The sequence below is a fragment of the Myxine glutinosa genome, chromosome 8 (assembly GCF_964187855.1).
Source record: "Myxine glutinosa chromosome 8, kmMyxGlut1.1, whole genome shotgun sequence".
In the NCBI taxonomy this organism is placed as follows: Eukaryota; Metazoa; Chordata; class Myxini; order Myxiniformes; family Myxinidae; genus Myxine; species Myxine glutinosa.
The window spans coordinates 101,475,207-101,495,131 of NC_136268.1; the positions used below are offsets into that span (position 1 = coordinate 101,475,207).

The 19,925-nt window shown below is 46.1% G+C and overlaps 1 protein-coding gene across 1 annotated transcript in view; it reads left to right on the plus strand.

Moving 5' to 3' along the window:
* Positions 1 to 19,925, plus strand: part of LOC137432775 (nicotinamide/nicotinic acid mononucleotide adenylyltransferase 2) — a 38,150-nt gene that overhangs the window by 1,742 nt on the left and 16,483 nt on the right. The window contains exons 2-4 of the mRNA XM_068124975.2: positions 1,796 to 1,884; positions 15,319 to 15,386; positions 15,778 to 15,856. Coding sequence (XP_067981076.1) covers positions 1,796 to 1,884; positions 15,319 to 15,386; positions 15,778 to 15,856 — 236 coding nt within the window. The remainder of the gene's footprint in view (positions 1 to 1,795; positions 1,885 to 15,318; positions 15,387 to 15,777; positions 15,857 to 19,925) is intronic.

Genomic DNA, 19,925 nt, shown 5'->3' on the forward strand with positions numbered 1-19,925 from the left:
TAAGCATTATAATCCCCCTGATACTCACGAGGTAATCATTATAATCCCCCTGATACTCACGAAGTAACCATTATAATCCCCCTGATACTCACGAGGATAGCATTATAAATATAATCCTCCTGATACTCATGAGGAAAGCATTATAAATATAATCCCCCCTGATACTTACATGGTAAGCATTATAAATATAATCCCCCTGATACTGATGAGGTAAACATTATAATCCCCATGATACTCATGAGGTAAGCATTATAATCCCCCTGATACTCACGAAGTAAGTATTATAATCCCCCTGATACTCACGAAATAAGCATTATAATCCCCCTGATACCCACGAGGAAAGCATTATAATCCCTCCTGATACTCACGAAGTAAGTATTATAATCCCCCTGATACTCACGAAGTAAGCATTATAATCCCCCTGATATTCATGAGGTAAGCATGACAAATTACAATCCCCTTGATATTCACGAGATAAGCATTATAAATTAGAATCTCCCTGGTACTCACGAGGTAACCATTATAAATTATAATCCCCCTGATACTCACGAGGTAACCATTATAAATTATAATCCCCCTGATACTCACGAGGTAACGATTATAAATTATAATCCCCCTGATACTCACAAGGTAACCATTATAAATTATAATCCCCCTGATACTCACGAGGTAACGATTATAAATTATAATTCCCCTGATACTCACGAGCTGTGATCCCCCTGGTACTTGCCATATTTCCATGAATAATACTGCAGGTACTCACCTTGTTGGCATACCTCGGCGTTTCTTATCAGACCTGTTGTCACGTGGTGCTTGTTCCACTCTGAATGGTCCAGTTCTTCCTTGAATCTTCCATTACCCTTGCCGCATTACCCTTCACATTATTTTGTTTCCCCTCTACAAGATTGAGGCTTGTGGAAGAGTGAGGGTATTAACTGATAGTAGTTGTACCTCCACGGTGACTCTTCAGATGGCAGTCGAGTTGCGTGGAATGACGTCAGGCGAGCCCAAATACGTTGTGCTACCAAGTGGAGCATTGTGGGTGAAAGCTGGTTTGTTCTTCGTCTGGTGTAAATTTCCTTAGAGTTTGAACGTCGTTGTGAGATTTGTTCATGTAATTAGTGAAGACAGTGAATTTGACTGTAGTGCAGTGCAATAATGGTGTATAGTACCTTTTGATCAATGACCAGGCTGCCTCCTCTCCTGGAGTAACAACACCAGTGAATGGGGTAAATTAACAACGTTGATATCATCCATCAACCCCTCCCCCGCCCCACACAATGGAGGTGGGTTTGGGAGAGGTCGGGTATGGGTGCTTGAAGAGATATGGGGTGCGTGCTTGGAAAGGTCGGTCGGGGCGGAGGGGGCAGGAGGGGTACCTGAGAGATCAGTGGTGGGTACGGGAGAGGTGATAAGGTATTTGTGGGCAGCGCTGCTGGAAGATTTTGAGGGTCATGAGGTGGTGAAGGGCAGCACGATGTAACAGAGGGAGTGAACTCCACATACTAGAGAATAGAGGGATGAAGGAATGGAGGTGAGCGTTCATGTCCAAATTTGAGAGGGTAACCAGGAGTCGGATTCTGGAAGAAAGCTGGTAGCCGGAGGAGGGGTTGGGTTGGAGGGCAGAGGGCGGAGAGCTGAAGAGCACCACATTGATGGTAGAAACACATTTGGTTAGAATTGAGTGAACACTCCTGTATGGAGAGGTAAAAACCTGGGAGTAATATTGAAATTAAGACGTTGTCAGAGCAATGAAGTGTGGGCAGCATGATGACATAACTCTCCCATGTGGCAGAAACGGCAAGAAATTTTCTGCATCAGACTGCCCGTTATATCGTCATTGGTGGAATCATCTCCCCGGTGCATGAAGGATACAGGAAGCAGGTGGGATTTTGCTCTGCTTTTCGTCCAATGCATTTAAACACCATTTTGCTAAAACCACTACACTGTAATAAGGCACACTGCACGCAGACTAAACTTCCATGCACCCCGACTAAACCGCCATGCGCCCCGACTAAACCGCCATGCGCCCCGACTAAACCGCCATGCGCCCCGACTAAACCGCCATGCGCCCCGACTAAACCGCCATGCGCCCCGACTAAACCGCCATGCGCCCCGACTAAACCGCCATGCGCCCCGACTAAACCGCCATGCGCCCCGACTAAACCGCCATGCGCCCCGACTAAACCGCCATGCGCCCCGACTAAACCGCCATGCGCCCCGACTAAACCGCCATGCGCCCCGACTAAACCGCCATGCGCCCCGACTAAACCACCATGCGCCCCGACTAAACCGCCATGCGCCCCGACTAAACAGCCATGCGCCCCGGCTAAACCGCCATGCCCCCCGGCTAAACCGCCATGCGCCCCGACTAAACCGCCATGTGCCCCCAGGCTAAACCGCCATGTGCCCCGGCTAAACCGCCATGCGCCCCGGCTAAGCCGCCATGCGCCCCGGCTAAGCCGCCATGCGCCCCGGCTAAGCCGCCATGCGCCCCGGCTAAACCGCCATGCGCCCCGGCTAAACCGCCATGCGCCCCGGCTAAACCGCCATGCGCCCCGGCTAAACCGCCATGCGCCCCGGCTAAACCGCCATGCGCCCCGGCTAAACCGCCATGCGCCCCGACTAAACCGCCATGTGCCCCCCGGCTAAACCGCCATGTGCCCCCCGGCTAAACCGCCATGTGCCCCCCGGCTAAACCGTCATGTGCCCCGGCTAAACCGCCATGCGCCCCAACTAAACCGCCATGCGCGCCCCGACTATGGGGAGTTGATGGCATATGCCAAGTTTCAGTTGTTTTCGTTGATCGATTTCAGAGAAAATGATCTCCAATTTATTTCCTTTAATCCAATATGGCTGTCATACCATGTGACCTATGATGTCAGAGTTAGCAAAAAAATATTCTCCATGTGGATTCCCTCCTACAATTAATGTTTTACATCGATTGGACAAGTGATTGCAGAGAAAACAATTTTTAAAGCAAATGTATTAAAGGGGATCAAAAGGTTATTTTAACAAGATACAATCATCCTAGAAATGCCAATAGTTTTTCTTTTTCATATGGAAGTATAAATAACTCGTGAATGGGAATGCTATGCATGGGTGGGAGCCCAAAACCTCAGCAAACTAGAGCAATGCGACTGTGTCGCCAATATGCCTCCGCATAGTCCCACAACGGGTAGATGCCCTCTTTCACTGTCCTAAAAATATACAAGTTTGATTTAAATCCCTTCAGCTGTTTTGAAGTATCACATTTTCACCAGCCTTGACAGGTTTCACATCGACCGGTGAAGCGCTTTCAGAGAAGGGATTTTTTGAAACATCGGCTTTCAAGCTAATATGGCTGCCACACTACATGACATATAACATGAAAAATGTACACACTACATATGTATGGGTAGAGGATCACGTTTGTGAAGTTTCGTGTTGATCGGATAAGGTTCGTTTTTTCTATCAAAGATGGCTGCCAAGCCACATGACCTCTGATGTCATTACTTCCAAACTATATGCAACAGTGGTGCTAGTTGATATTTGTAACATTTCGCATCGATAGGGTAACTCCCCTATCGCATCGATATCGCGCGCGGATAGGGTAACTCCCCTATCGCATCGATATCGCGCGCGGATAGGTTTATCACATCGATAGGTGGTTTCAGAGATATAATTATTTAATATTTTCCTTCAATCCAATATGGCTGCCACACCATGTGACCAATGATGTTTTTGTGATCACCTTTTAATCGCCATACCTAGTCAATGACACACGTAAAGTTTTGAGTCAATCGATTTGGTGGTTTGGGAGAAGATGTTTTTATAAGGTTTTCGGTTAAATCCAATATGGCTGCCAAACCATGTGACCTATGATGTCATAAATTTAATATTTCAATACAAATGGGTCGTAGATCATGTGCATGCAATTTAAGATTTTTAAGATAAGGAATTTGATTATAACATTTTTGCCTGGTATACCACTTCACCTATGATGTCATCATTATCATGCTTTTGTTCCCCATTGGGAGTACTTGACAATGTGCCAAGTTTCAAATTTTTCCATTCAGCGGTTTCCGAGAAATAATTTTTTTTATATTTGCGTTTATTCCATGACGGCTGCCATACCACGGGACCTATGACGTCACAGTTGTGATAAAACAGTCTGCATGGGTGTCACTCCTACCCTGAAAGTTTCGTCTTCATCGGACATGTGGTTGCTGAGAAAAACGAGGTTTAGCCCGTACGGACGGAAGGACGGATGGACAACCCGAAAACATAATGCCTCCGGCCACCTTCGGGGGCGGAGGCATATAAAAAAATATAGGACCGCAGGTCCTGAAGCTCACCTGAATCAGGAACTCACTCAAGCCCCCCCACAAACCCCCCAAGACCCTGAAATTTTAATGCCGTGAACAAACTTTGGTACATCATGGGCGATGAAGGTTGTGATCAAGTTTCATCGAAATTATGTGTGTAGTTTCGGAGAAGAGGGAAAATACATATTTTGGGGGGTCAAACACCCCCCCACCCCTCCCATAGACACCCTTAATGAGCGCAGATTTTGATGCGGTCAATACACCGTCGTTAAGCATCAGATATGAAGCTTGTGGCGAAGTTTCATCAAAATTGCATGTGTAGTTTCGGAGAAGAGGGCAAATACCTATTTTGGGGGTGTCAACCCCCCCCCCCCCCCTCCCAATAACCCCAGTAAATAAGCGCAGATTTTAATGCGGTCAATACACCTTCATTGGGCATCAGATATGTAGCTTGTGGCCAAGTTTCATCAAAATCGTGTTTTGTTTTTGTTTTTTTTTGTTTTTTTTTGTATACAGAGTCGAGGCTCGTGAAAGAGCTAACATTTATCAAACAAACAAGCAAACAAAGTATATAAAAAGGGGAGCGGTCGACAAGATGGGGAGAGAAGGGGAGGAAGCACACAAACACAACATTTGAGAGCAGGGACATCGGGAGATGTTTTTGGAGGGAGAGGGCCTGGGGGGAGGCAGGATAGGTATAAAACGCAAGGACACCAAGGACTTCCAGGAAAGAAGTCAAAAGTCACCTCAAAAAAGTGGATTTGGGGTGAAATTAGCGGGGGTAGAAAAGATCAAGGTTTTGTATTGGGGAAGATAAGAGATGGTGGTGAACAGCCGTTTTAAAGACCTGGAGGGAGGAGTGGGATTGAAGAGAGTGAGGGAGTTTGTTCCAGAGGTGGGAGAAAAGAGGAGTGAAGGTGAGCAGAGAGTCTTGATTTTGGCAGTTAAACCATAGGAGGGTTGCAGGCAGATCTTGTGCGACCTGCAGGAATATTTGGGGGACAGAGCCCAGAGAGAGCTGGGGGAGCAAGGCCGGAGAGGAGTCGGTAGAAGACGGAAAGACCACCAACCTGCCTGCGGTGATTAAGTGAAAGGCCCTCGGAGATAGCGTCATCGCGAGAGATTCCAATGATTCTGAACGCTTTGGTTTCAACAGCGTGAAGACGAGCTTGGTGTGAGGCAGGAGCACCAGCCCAGAGGGGAGAGCAGTACTCCATTGAGCTGTGGATGAAAGCCTTGTATGTGGTGAGGAGCTCAGGTGTGCCAAGGAAGGACTTCGCACGACGGAGGATGCCCAGTCGGCGACTGGCTTTGGAGGCCAGCTTGGAAATGTGGTTTTCCCAGGAAAGATCATGGCAGATAGTGAGACCCAAAAGCTTGAGTGACAGAACTTCTTGGAGAGGATTATTCAGAAAGTAGATGGGAGGGTTGTCCAGTCGGTCTTTTCGGAGAGACATCGTAAGAGTGTGAGATTTGTCAGGATTGAAAGACATGTTCCACTTGTTTGCCCAGTCTGTGATTTTGTCCAGGTCTGCAGAGAATGAGGAGGCTGCAGACTGCCGATCTGAGGGATGAGGAATGGAGCGGCAGAGAGTGGAGTCATCAGCAAAGAGATAGAGAGGATTTTCAAGAGAGTCAGAGAGATCATTGATGAAGACCAGAAAAAGCACAGGGCCCAGAACACTGCCTTGGGGAACTCCAGCCTGAACAGGAAGAGGAGATGAGAGAAACCCATTCAGGGCCACATGTTGACTACGACTGGAGAGGAAGTCCGCCAGCCATGCATGGAGATTTCCATGGATACCAAAGGAGGAGAGTTTGGTGAGCAGAGCGGGGTGCCAGACCGTATCGAAGGCACGTGATATGTCGAGGGAGACAGCTCTAATTTCCTGTTTGGCATTGAGGACCTCCATCCATTGTTGAGACAGCAGAAGCAGCATGTCCAGAGTAGAGTGACCTGGTCTGAAACCAAATTGATGATCAGAGATCAAGCCATTGGAGAAGAGGAAAGATTTCATATCCGAAGCAATGATGGATTCCATGACTTTGCTTATAATTGGGAGAAGGTTGATCTTGGTCTGTCGTTGCTCGGATCTGTTTTTGCACCTTTTTTGTGCAAAGCGGTGATGTTGGCTGATTTCCAAGCAGATGGCAGTTGACCTTGAGCAAAAGAGAGGGTGAAGAGAACAGAGAGAGGGAGTGAAAGAGCGGAAGAACAGGATTTTAGGACCCGTGGGCTGATGCCGTCAGGTCCAGTTGCAGAATCAGAGTCGAGGGTTGACAGAAACTTTTCCACCTTGTCATGAGGAAAGGACACGGAGTCCAGGAGCAGCTGGGTACGACTGGGTATGGTGGGTACAGAGAGGGATGGGTTTGGGACACAAGGTTTAGAGGCAAACACAGAGTTGAGGCATTCAGCTTTTTCACGTGCGGAGTCAGCTGTGTAGCCGTTTGAGGTAAGGGAGGGGATGGAGGGGAAACAAACACCAGAAACAGATTTGTCCAGATGCCACCAGGATTTGGAAGAGGGAGACAGATAAGAGAGTTCGGTGTTTGGTTCAAGCGACAATGACTGTAGTGTTTACAGACTCACTCACTCACTCACTCACTGGCCCACAGGCACTGACTGCTTTATCGCATAAGCTCACTGGACTAACGTCTAGTTGAGCTAAAAATGTTTTGAGAAATTTACATGCGGAGAGAGAGAGAGCAGGTGTGTCCAGGTGGAAACTCAAAATCATAATTGCATTGAGAAATTCGTGAAACCCCCCGCTGGGACCCCAAAAGGTTCCACAGAAAGTTGGGGGGGGGGGCTAGCCCCAAAACTGGGGGACTAGTCGGGGACAGACGAACAGACAGATACTCCTGCTTTATTATATAGATTAGTAACAAAACAATTATAATTGGTTTGGCTTTGGCCTGATTTTCCCATCTGAATGTTGGCTCATAATGTGGAAAACCCAAGTAGTGCAGGCCCATATGTCATAACAATATTGTTTGTGTTTTTTGTTTGTTAAAATTGATTTAGCAATGGATTCTGCTTCAGAATATTATAGAGATGTAAAAAAAATAGGGTTCCATTTTTTCTTTTACGTCTAATAGGTAGTAATTCGAAGAAATCCAAGATGGCCGCCATAAAATTTGGAAAATACACTTTTGTGCATATCTTTGTATCTAGATATCATATAAACATGAATAATATGTCCTTTTATATGTTTTCAGACCCAAGGAAGCCATTTCTGCCATTGTTTTTACAGAAAAATGCAAGGAAAATAAAATAGTGGACATATACCAGCCAAAGTGGGGTCGGCCGGCATGAAATCGGTTAATTAAGTTTCCACCATCTAGTTAAGGTCTGGTTTTGACTGTGTTGACGAAATGTGAATCTGAATAGTAGTATCTATCTTTGCAGGACCGACGACAGTTCAAGAGTGTCTAGAAAATTACACCTACCTTCAAGATGAGTGACTCACCACCCAGGAAGATTGAGAAGTCAGTAGATTTCGGACTTTGTTTTGTATGCCAAATGGCCATAGGGCAAACAGACTATACAACCTTTGTAACGAAACCAAAACTCTCCTCTGTCGAGAAACTGATGGCAGGTGCTGAGGAACAGTACACGTATGGTGAAACAAAGTTTGCATCATTGAATAGACGTTTGCAATATTCCTCTGCTGAAGAATTGCTCGCAAAAGGTCTCCGCTACCATAAAGCTTGTTACAAAGATGTTACCAATAAGATGCACATTGATCGAGCAAAGGCTAGTTTTGAGAAAGGAACAACATCAGGCAGTGCCGCAGAAATCCGACTGAAAAAGAGAGGACGACCAAGTTCTAGTGATCTAGGGGAAAGCACGTCAACATCCAGAAGGTGTTCCCGAGAACAGACATTTGACGCGCTCAGATGTGTCATATGCCAGGAAGACAGAGGAAGTGAACTACACAATGTGTCAACAAAGAACATGGGACTCCAGATCAGAAACATTGGCCAAGAAACAAGTAATGACAATCTGAAAGTGAGACTGAACAGTGTCATAAGTTCGCCTGACCCATTGCAAGCAATGGCTGAGGACATGAAATATAATTTACCATGTGTAGTTAAGGCCAAACGTGCTATAGTTAAGACGGAAAAACAAACAGAAACAACCAATGTTAACTTTGGTCAGGTGTTATCAGACCTTGAACTCATTGAAATTGTTGAAACTGCGTTGAATGATACTACTGAAAATGCTGTGCTGAATATGAATGAAATTCATGTAACCTATGTCAATTTACTTAAGGAGCACGACTTTCCGGTCTCAGACAACCATAGTTATAAGCCATACCTGAAACAATTGATCCTAGACAACATTGCCGATGTTCATTTCAGCCGGCCCTCAAACAAAACAAAGCCAGAGCAGATTCTTTCCACAAAGCTCAAAGACCACATGATATCAAGCACAATTACAGCAGACAGCATCAAAGACGATTTTAAAGTACTTTTGCGAGCTGCGAAAATATTGAGGAAAGACATCGCATCTTCCCCAGCATGGAAATTTAATGGAACCTTTGCTGATTACAAGCCACCCCCGATGCTCAACATCTTCTGCAAGCATGCAGTCATGGGAACAAGGAAAGTAGGAAATAGCAACAGGGAGGACTCCATTGGTGTGAGTGCATCATTGTTGGCGCAGCACTTTGTCGGTGCTTATAAATCTGACCGACAGGTATCGTACGAACCAAGAAGCGAGGATGGATCATTCAAACAACGATTTGAAACTCCATTGAGTGTGGGCTTAGCTCTCGACATACACAAAAACACACGATCCAAGGCGCTTGTAGAGAAACTTGCACATCTGGACCTCGCCATCTCCTACAAAAAGGTCATGGAGATTGAGACCAGCATTGCCAACTCCGTACTGAAGCAAATGGAGTCCACCGGAGGCATCTGTCTACCACCATGGTTGGTTCAGGACACGTTCGTCTGGTTTGCCATGGACAACATCGATTTTCTAGAGTCAACTCCTTGCGGGATGAATACCCTTCATGGTACAGCAATTGCGATCTACCAGCCTGTATCACCGGAGAAATCACCCATGATACCACCAATTGAACTTGACCGGTCATCAAAAGCTCAAACGATACATGATGCAGTTGGCTGTAAAACGTTGACCTGCAAGAAGCCAGCACCCGAGAAGAGAAAGAGCGACTGCAAGCTGCTCACATCAAAACCCGAGACAGACAAGAACAAGAAAACCGATATGACCTGGATGATTGGATGCCTGAACTTCGAGGAAGAAGGAGAAGTTGACGTCAAACTCACAGCTCCGGGGACGTGGGGAGCCTTCAATTCCTTGCTATCTTCGTCCAGTGAGAAGACCAATGTTGCTCTCGTTCCTCCGTTGATAAGGTCGCCTCCTACAGACTATGATACACTGTACACGGGTCTGATGAGAGCTCACAACATCACAACTCGTGTTATGGGGAGTGAGGCAATCACAGTCATGACTCTCGATTTGCAGCTATACGACCTGGCGATGAAGCTGTGGGTGGAACGCGAGGCCATCAGGAAGCAATTCCTCTTCCGACCTGGTGAGCTACATGTTGTGTTTTGGGCCTTAGCTGCATTAGGAAAATACGTGGAAGGGAGTGGAATTGATCAGGCATGGGTCGAGGCTGGACTTTTCTCGCCAACCACAGTGAGCCAAATACTAAATCGGAGGCACTTGTATCGAGCTCTGGAGGCACACATGGTAACACTGATCGCTTTGTACAACCTGTACTTCCAGAGATTCCTGGCAATGGAACCTGAAGAAAGGGCCTATCTGAACGAGTCATCTGTTCGTCTGGGAGAGGCATATCAGAGAGACATCAGCGGGAGCATGGAGCCAGAGAAGAATCTATGCGACATTCTCAAAAAAACATTGGCCATGATGGAGTCCAGAGATATGACCAAAAAACTGGAACAATTTGAGGTCAGCACAAACAAGATACAGCGCTTCATCCTGAACTACATGAAACAGTTTGAGACTATCCTTCTGTTCATTAGAAGTACAAGACAACGTGATCTGCTGCTGCATATGGAGAGCATCGAGTCTCTCACGAAGTACTTCTTCGCTCACGATCATCTAAACTATGCTCGGTTGCTCCCTCTCTACATTTCAACAATGCAGGAGACTGAAAAGCAGCACCCAGAACTGTGGAGGGAATTCATGAAAGGGAACTTCTGTGTGACAAAAGGATTGGCAGGCTTCACATCAATAGCCCCAGACCATGGCATTGAGCAAGAAAACCGTACACTGAAGGTGATTGGAGGAATCGTAGGGATAACTCAAAATGAGAAGGCGCTTGACAAGTTCTTCCTCATTGCACCTGAGCTGTCAAAGTCACTGCACGAGTTTGCGGAGGGATATGGTCTTGGTGAAAACCAGAGCAGAAAACAACACCACGAAATCACGGGGGGAAAGCTTTCCCGGGTGATGAGCCATGCCTCCAAGCTTTCTAGGGTGTTCCGTGAACATGGCGATCCATTTATGGAAGAGGAAGTAGACGAGGTCTACAACCTGCTCACCAAAGAAGTCATGAATGAAAAAGTGTCCAGCGACATCTTAGAGCGCGACGAGATCGGACAACAGATGTTCCAGCAATTTGCCACAGATCGTTTAGCTGAGGGAAAACTTTCTGTGTGGGACAAAATGACGAAAAGAAAACTTCGAACATTCAAGAGTTCGAATGCCACAACAGAAGTGAGATCGGGCGACAAGCTGATCAAAGTCAAAGAAGAGCGAGGATTGTTGCAGAGGTTCATCGTTATCTCACGGAGCCGACCAGAGCTCGACCTGAAAGAATGTATTGGCACCTATGAATTTGGCATCGTTCCACGTTCTTTATTTGCATCTGATGGATCCCTCTTGTTGGCATACGACAAGGCAAAAATCCTTCGTCAACTTGAGCATCTGGCTGAGCCTGAAGAGCAGGATGTACATGATCCACCAGGAGAACCTATTTCGACAGAAATCAATGAGCATCAAGACGCGGGAATTGCCGCTTTGAATGATGCAGCAGCACACGCTGGGGAAGAAACTAATGACCCATCAACTGACTATGAAATCTCAAGCCAAAATTTGCAGGAACCCTCTCAGATCAGCCAAAACCCAGACACAACCACAAGATCAGGAGTGATCAATGAAAACGAGACGACTTCTCGCCATAGAGTGATATAATCATTGATGGCATGGCTCTTGTTAACGGGATCTCCAAAACAGAACAAATGATTACATGCAGTGACTTTGCTCAATCGTTCATTGAACGCCTCGAAAATATTGCCGTGCATTATGATGACGTGAGGTTGGTATTCGACCGATACATCGATAACTCACTGAAAGACAAAATGCGCCTAAAGAGGACAAAGGGGAAATCAACATACTATCACGTCAGGGATAGTACATTGATCCAGAAGATTTCACTCAAAGATTTCCTTTCCAATGTGAAGACCAAGGCAGAGCTTACAGAGTACTTGGCTGTGAAGTGTCTATCTTACAGCAAGGCTCATCCAAACAAGTTGAAGAAGTTCATGGTGACATCAGGAACTAAGACCACGGGCAACACTGAAGTTCCAGACAGTCTACTCACGCACAGCCAAGAAGAGGCCGATACACTCTTAATTCTGCATGCTCTCACAGTCGACAAAGATGCAGAAGTTATCATTGATTCGCCAGATACCGATATCTTCCTCCTACTGATTCAGAGATTTCACGATCTACCACCTGCTACGAGGTTTCTCACTGGGAAGGGAAAGTTGAGGAGGAGCATTGCAGTCCAACCTATTCATGGCATGCTAGGAGAGAAACGTGCGTCTGCAATACTTGGATTCCACGCATTCACGGGAAGTGACATGTCTGGAAGGTTCGCTGGCAGGAGCAAGGACTGGTGCTTTAAGGTCTTCATGACATGTGACAACAAGATATGGGAGGCTCTGGAGTCTTTGGGACAAACTGATCCGTCACCAGAAGTGTGTTCCCAGCTGGAACGCTTCGTCTGTCTGCTGTACAAGTCTAAAGTTCACACGAAAGTAAACGAGCTTCGCTGGTTCTTATTCTCCAACCGTGCTGCTGAGGGAGAGAGTCTTCCACCTACCACTGGTTCGCTAAAGTTACACGTTCAGCGAGCACATTATATCGCAATGATATGGAGAAAGGCAGCAGAAAGCCATCCGTCCCTTCCATCACCTGTCGAGTATGGTTGGCAGTTACTTTCGGATGATGGGGTTTATGCCCCAAGTCGATGCCTGAATCCTCCAGCCCCAGAAGCAATAATGAATCTCGTGAACTGTGGGTGCAAGAAAGGGTGTATGGGAAGATGTAGCTGTCGCAATAACAATATTCCTTGTACTGAAGTTTGTGGGTGTGTGGGTTACAGTTGTAACAACAAAGCAAACATCAATGAACCGCGTGTGATAGATATGGATGAGGATGAATGAGGCATTCGTTTATGTGATCGTTTATGTTCATTCATCGTTTATGTTTAGGTGTGTGTGTATGTGTGTGCGTGTGTGTGTGTGTGTGTGTGTGTGTGTGTGTGTGCGTGTGCGTGTGTGTGTATTCAAAATAAATGTTATCAGTGAAGATTGTTTATTGAATCGATTCTAATTGAGAAATTATACGATCCGATTTCACGACGGCCGTCTCCATTTTGGCTGGTATATTGCCCACTATTTTAATTTCCTTGCATTTTTCTGTAAAAACAATGGCAGATATGGCTTCCTTGGGTCTGAAAACATATAAAAGGACATATTATTCATGTTTATATGATATCTAGATACAAAGATATGCACAAAAGTGTATTTTCCAAATTTTATGGCGGCCATCTTGGATTTCTTCGAATTACTACCTATTAGACGTAAAAGAAAAAATGGAACCCTATTTTTTTTACATCTCTATAATATTCTGAAGCAGAATCCATTGCTAAATCAATTTTAACAAACAAAAAACACGAAATTACTAATCGCCCTAGACTAAAGGCTCATAATGTGGGGGGTGCAGTGCTTATGGTGCAGGGAGCCATGCTTCAAATCCCATTATACCAAATATGCTTCTCTTGCATGTGTTTTGTGTACAAACCCATCCATGAGGCATTCGATGTTAATAAATTAATTTTACTCGCCCCCATTGGACTTAGTCTACAAAGGGGGCTTATGGATTTGGTCTCGTCCGTCCGTGCGTCCACAACCATATATCAGAGATGTATGGACCGATTTTGTTCATACTTGGCACAAAGACAATACATGACGGTATACATATATGCACATCATTTGTTTGATGCGATCAAAGATGGCCGCCTGACGGCCATTTCATTGTAAAAAACCAGATGTTGAACACGTCCTCAACCATTTATCGGACATGCATTTGCCGATGTTGTTCAATCTTGGCACACAGATAACTAGAACGGGCACTCGGTAGAGCGCATACCTTCGCCGCAGCTACTGTTCTGTACTGTACTAAAATACGATTTTGACCTTTTCGTGACCTTGACCTTGACCTTTGACCCGATTGCTCCCAAAATCTAATCAAATGTGTCCCGTATAATAACCAATCATCCCACCAAATTTCATGCAATTCGGTTGAATACTTTTTGAGTTATGCGAATAACATACACACACACACACACACACAGACATACAAATAACTAGAACGGGCACTCGGTAGAGCGCATACCTTCGCCGCAGCTACTTTTGTTGCCAAAATAAAATTTTTGAGGTTGAAATGATTGCGGGAGATTGCGTTATAGTGATGACGTCCTGGATGGACATCTTCTTCTTCAGTCGCGCATAACTTTGAGTGAAATACGATCGAGTTAAAAATAGTCAGAATTTGAGCAAATCTGTTTCATTCGTTTGTTAATATGCCTCATCTATTGTCAAATCTGCAATTATAATTTTTTTTGAGGTTGAAATGATCGCGGGAGATCGCGTTATAGTGATGACGTCCTGGATGGACATCTTCTTCTTCAGTCGCTCATAACTTTGAGTGAAATACGATCGAGTTAAAAATAGTCAGAATTTGAGCAAATCTGTTTCCCAAAATCTAATCAAATGTGTCCCGTATAATAACCAATCATCCCACCAAATTTCATGCAATTCGGTTGAATACTTTTTGAGTTATGCGATTAACATACACACACACAGACATACAAATAAATACACAGCGATCAAAACATAACCTTCCGCTTTTGCGAAGGTAAATACACAGCGATCAAAACATAACCTTCCGCTTTTGCGAAGGTAATTACTTACATATGCACGTCTTCTTTTTTTTCGACACCAGATCCAAGATGGCCGACTGGCGGCCATTTTGTTACTTAAACGTGTCTCCAACAATTTCTCACATGCATGGTCCGATTTTGTTCAAACTTGGTGCAGGCACAGTACATGATGGTATACACGTGCACCTCACTTTATTTTGCGATCTGATCAAAGATGGCCGACTGGTAGACTGGCAGACATTTCAGTTGTTTAAAACCCGATATTGACCACGTCCTCAAACACTTCTTGGACATACATTTACCGATCTTATTCAAACTTGGCACACAGAAAATGAATGATGCGTTACATATGCACATCATATTTTTTTTCGAGACCAGATCCAAGATGGCCGATGGCGGCCATTTTGTTGCTTAAACGTGTCCCCATCCATTTATCGGACATGCATGGACCGATTTTCTCCAAACTTGACACAAAGACAATACATGAGTATACATATGCAGAAGATTTTGTTTTGTCATCCGACTAAAGATGGTCGACTGACAGCCTTTAACTCTGTACAGCAAAATTACTAAAACTACGGTGGGGTCCATGGCTTTTTATGTCTTTTTCTTCTTGTTATACAAGTGCTGTTAATGCTGGTAAGATTTCTTGGACTATTGTGAGTATCTGGTTGGTTTAACTTTTTGAATGCAGCTCCTGCTCCCCCATTTAATGCAGGTTGATAAACCAGCTTAATAAAAGGTGATTTTACTAAACAAACCCTTAACCACAGGGCCTTATCTCAAGCCGACATAGGCTGAGCATGTGCCAGCTGGCAGTCCAGAACTCTGACTGGATCAGGTGTGTACCTCTGCTTTGCTCTCTGCACACATCTGCCTCTGCACTGATTCCTGAATACACACTTGTAAGGACAAGAGTGGAAAATGTACTGAAGGGGGGGGGGGGGGGGGCAGATAAAACATTGGGAGAAGAGAGAGCACAAACATGGTGATCAATGTGGGTTGCAAAATCGTACATCTGCATTGAGGTACAAATACATAGTGAGTGGTGTACTAGGTCCTTTTGATAGACTTTGATTATGACGACTGTTAGAGTCAGCAAAGTGAGACGACAGAGGAACATGAATGCAAATGGGACAGACAAAAGGCAGCGAGAGTGGAAGTGAGTGAGAGAGTGTGTCAGTGAGCATAAGCATACGGTAGACAGACATTCTCATTCTGTATCTGTGCAGGGTTGACCCATGGGAGTGTTATCAAGAGACCTGGCAGCCCACTTGCGATGTGTTGCAACATCACCGTGAGCTAATGAAGGTAACTTCGCTCAAAGGAAGTATCTGTCACAAAAAATGTGTAGACTTGATAGATACCATGAACGAGTAATTCATCTTCAAAAAGACCATGTAAAGCAAGAGTTTAACTTCCCATCGGAAATGACGGTTCCTAGCTAGCAAGGTTTGACAGTGTTAATGCCATCACCTGTGCTTTATAGCTTATTTAAGTGTTTTTGTGTATACTCACTACTGACAAACCAAAACGATTTTTTGATTGGCAATGTGGACTAGAGGTATCGTGCACACTTTCCTTTGAGCTGTCTATCCTGGGTTCGAGTATAGACCCAGCTATAAATATTGTCACCATAATGTTTTGCTTTGCAGGGCGATGCATCGATGTATACACCAGGACATTAATCTGGAGATCCATTTGCCAGCATCGATAGTTCAGTCAGTTGTGTACTGTGCTCGAAACAGAGCGTTGGTTCTGTCAAGGCATTTTCTTGGCTATAGTTACACCTGGATGGGACATCACTCTGACACAGGATACTCGACTGAGTGCAGGACTTTGGCCAGGATGCCAGCGAGACAGGGTGTGGGAAGGGGTGAGGGGAGGTGGGAGGGAACAAAGCATGGAAAGAGCAGAGGTTGCAAGACCAGAAAGGAGGTTTATTTATTTATTTTAATTGAAGTTTTACCTAAACAAAGCTGAAAGCCACTACTTTGTGAAGAGCTACAAAAAAAGAAGACTAAAAACTGGCAAAACCTTCACCCAGTCCTGAAACAAGGAAACCTCTTCACAGGACCACTGTGCAGGTGGGGGTAATAACTAGGCCAGGTGGAAAAGTAAATTTTCCTACCCCCATTGGGTGGTTTTTTGGAGATACCATCTCAGTATTGGATGGCCATTGGCTCCTGTAGGGAGCTCATCTGCAATTTGTCAGGTGTTGTTTTTAGTCCTGCGAGAGTGTCACCCTCCCCAGTAGCAATGCCAGTGAGGGGTGTCTGTTTAGTCACTGACAACCCGACCAAGCGGCAGGTAGCACTGCGTTACACATTACCAGTGGCAGTCCCATAAGACTGACCTGACTTGAAACACACACAGACACACAAGTCATAGAATACAGAGAAAGCACTGACCTGTGTGTGATGGGAAAGTGATATGCCCATAAACTCGGCGTTATCGCGGGAGATTCCAATGATCTTGAAGGCCATGGATTCCACAGTGTCAAGCTCAGCAAGATCAAGGCAGGGAGAGCAGTACTCCATCAAGCTGCGGATGAAGGTCTTGTAGGTAGATAGGAGTTCAGGTGTGCCAAGGAAGGACTTTGCTAATTTAGAAATGTGGTTTGCAAAAGAAAGATCATGGCTGATATTGAGGCCTATGAGTTTGAGAGAGGATTGTTAAGAAAGTAGATTGGAGGGGGGGGGAGAGAGAGAGTGTGTGTGTGTGTGTGTGTGTGTGTGTGTGTGTGTGTGTGTGTGTGTGTGTGTGTGTGTGTGTGTGTGTGTGTGTGTGTGTGTGTGTGTGTGAGTGTGTGTGTGAGACATTTGTCAGTATGGAAAGACGTATTCCAAGTGTTTGACCAGGTGGTAATTTTGTCAAGGTCTGAAGAGAGGGAAGAGGCTGCTGCCTGTCTGAAGGATGAGGGATGTCACAGCAGCGAGTGTAGTCATCAGCAAAGAGTCATCATCATTATCTTTTTGCTGATGACTCCACTCTCTGCTGTGACATCCCTCATCCTCCAAACATGGGATTTTCCAGAGAGTCAGAGAGATCGTTGATGACTATTCAGAACGGACTGGGCCCAAAACAGCCTTTGGATTCCGTTGAGGAGATGAAAGATTCCGTTGAGAGTAAACTGTTGGCTACGAGAGTAGAGGTAATGAGTAACCCACGATTGGAGTTGGCCTTGAATCCCATAGACAGACAGTTTGGAGAGCAAGGCAGGATGCCAGACTATTGAAAGCTCGAGATATGTTTTGAGAGATAACCCTGACCTAATGTACAATATTGTGCACCTCCATCCATTGTTGGGAGAGTGGACGCAGCATGGCCAAGGTAGAGTGAGCTGGTCTGAATCCGAGTTGGTGATCTGAGATAAGACCATTGGAGAAAAGGAAGGATTTCATATCAACTGTGATGATGGATTCCATGACCTTGTTGATGATTGGGAGTAAGCAAATCGGTCTGTAGTTCAAGGGATTGGTTGTTGCACCTTTTTATGTAATGCGGAGATGTTGGCTGATTTCCAACAGGTGGAAGATGACCGAGAGAAAATTATCGGGTGAACAGGGTAGAGAGAGGTGATGTGCAAAAGTAGCAGAGCATGTTTTTAGGACATGTGCGCTGATGCTGTCTGGTCCAGTTGCAGAATCAGAGTCGAGGTTTGACAGAAACTTCTCCACCTTCTCAAGTGTAGAAGACACAGGAGTAGTTGGGTATGACTGGAAAGGTTGGGTACGGAGAATGAGGGGTTGGGGATCCAATATTTGGTAGCAAACACAGAGTTGAGGCATTCGGCCTTCTCATGAGCACAGTCAGCTGTGGTGCTATTTGAAGTGAGGGAAGGGATGGATGGGGAGCTTATTCTGGAGACAGACTAAATAAGGCACCATCTGATTTTAGAGGAAGAAGACTAGGGAGGGGAGGGGGAGGGGGAGGGTGCGGGACAGCGGTGGAATCTGGGAGTGGATCAGACGAGGAGGAAGCCTGGAGAGGGCTGGATGAGAGGCCTGGGCGAGGGGCAGCCCGGAGAGGATGGGGTGAGAGGGAAGCCTGGAGAGGGCTGGACAAGGGGGATGCCTGGAGAGGGCGGAATTTGGGGGGAGCCGGGGAAGCCAGGACAAAGCGGAATGAGGGAGAGGGCGGGACGAGGGGAAGCTGGTAGGGGGCGTGATGAGCGGGAAGCTAAGAGAGGGCAGGACGAGGGGAGGATGGGATGAGGGGAATCGGAGAGGATGGGACGACGAGGGGGAAGCTGGGAGATGGCGGGATGAGGAGGAAGTTGGGAGAGGATGGGACGAAGGAGAATCTGGGAGAGGGCTTGATGTGGGGAGATCTGGGAGAGGTTGGGGCGAGGGGAAAGCTGGGAAAGGGCAGGATGAGGAGCAGCTTGGAGAGGATGGGACGACGGGGGTGGAGCTGGGAGAGGATGGGATGAGGGGAAAGCTGGGAGATTGCGGGACGAGGGGAAAGCTGGGAAATTGCGGGACGAGGGGGAAGCTGGGAAAGGGCGTGACGAGGGGAAAGCTGAGAGAGGGCGGACGATGGAGAAGCTGGGAGAGGGTTGGGAGAGGAGGGAAGCTGGGAGAGGAGGGAAGCTGGGAGAGGAGGGAAGCTGGGAGAGGAGGGAAGCTGGGAGAGGGCTGGATGAGGAGGAAGCTGGGAGAGGGTGGGCCAAGGGGAAAGGGTGGGATGAGGGGCAGCTGGGAGAGGATGGGATGACGAGGGGGAAGATGGGAGAGGACGGGATGAAGGGAAATCTGGGAGAGGGGTTGATGAGGGGGAAGCTTTGAGGAGATGACGAGAGGGGGAAACTTTCAGAGGGGGGATGCAGAAAGATGGGACATGAAGTGGAGGGATGCTGAAGTTTTAGGGGGGTGGGGTTGGAAGGACGTGGGCTTGTCTGGGATGTGGGGGAGGGTACTGACATGGAGGGGTTTGACACTGTAAAAGGATGTGAAGGGAATGTTATTGTCATGAGCATACAACCTCTGTAAACTGAACTTCTCAAGATTCCCCAACTAGACATATGAAGACAAAGATCATCATGGGATGGGTGGAAGAAATTTTTGTTAAAGGCAGAATGATGGTGCTGTAGTTACGGGAGGAGGGTTGATGGATGAAGCGCTGAGGTGAAAGACAGGTTTGTGAAATATTCCTTGTGAAGAAGAGGAAGAGGAGGAGGAAGAATAGGCGTTGACAAAGAAGAAGAACAACACATGTCAATGAACATTCAGTTTGGAGATATTGAGAAAAGGCAGAGAGAAATAATGAAGTACAGGAAGTATAGGTAGAGGGAAATTCAGGCAAATGTACATCGTTTTTGGAGTGCAAAAAAATTTTTTTTTTTTTTGAAGCGAGGAGGGGGAAGTTGGGAGAGGGG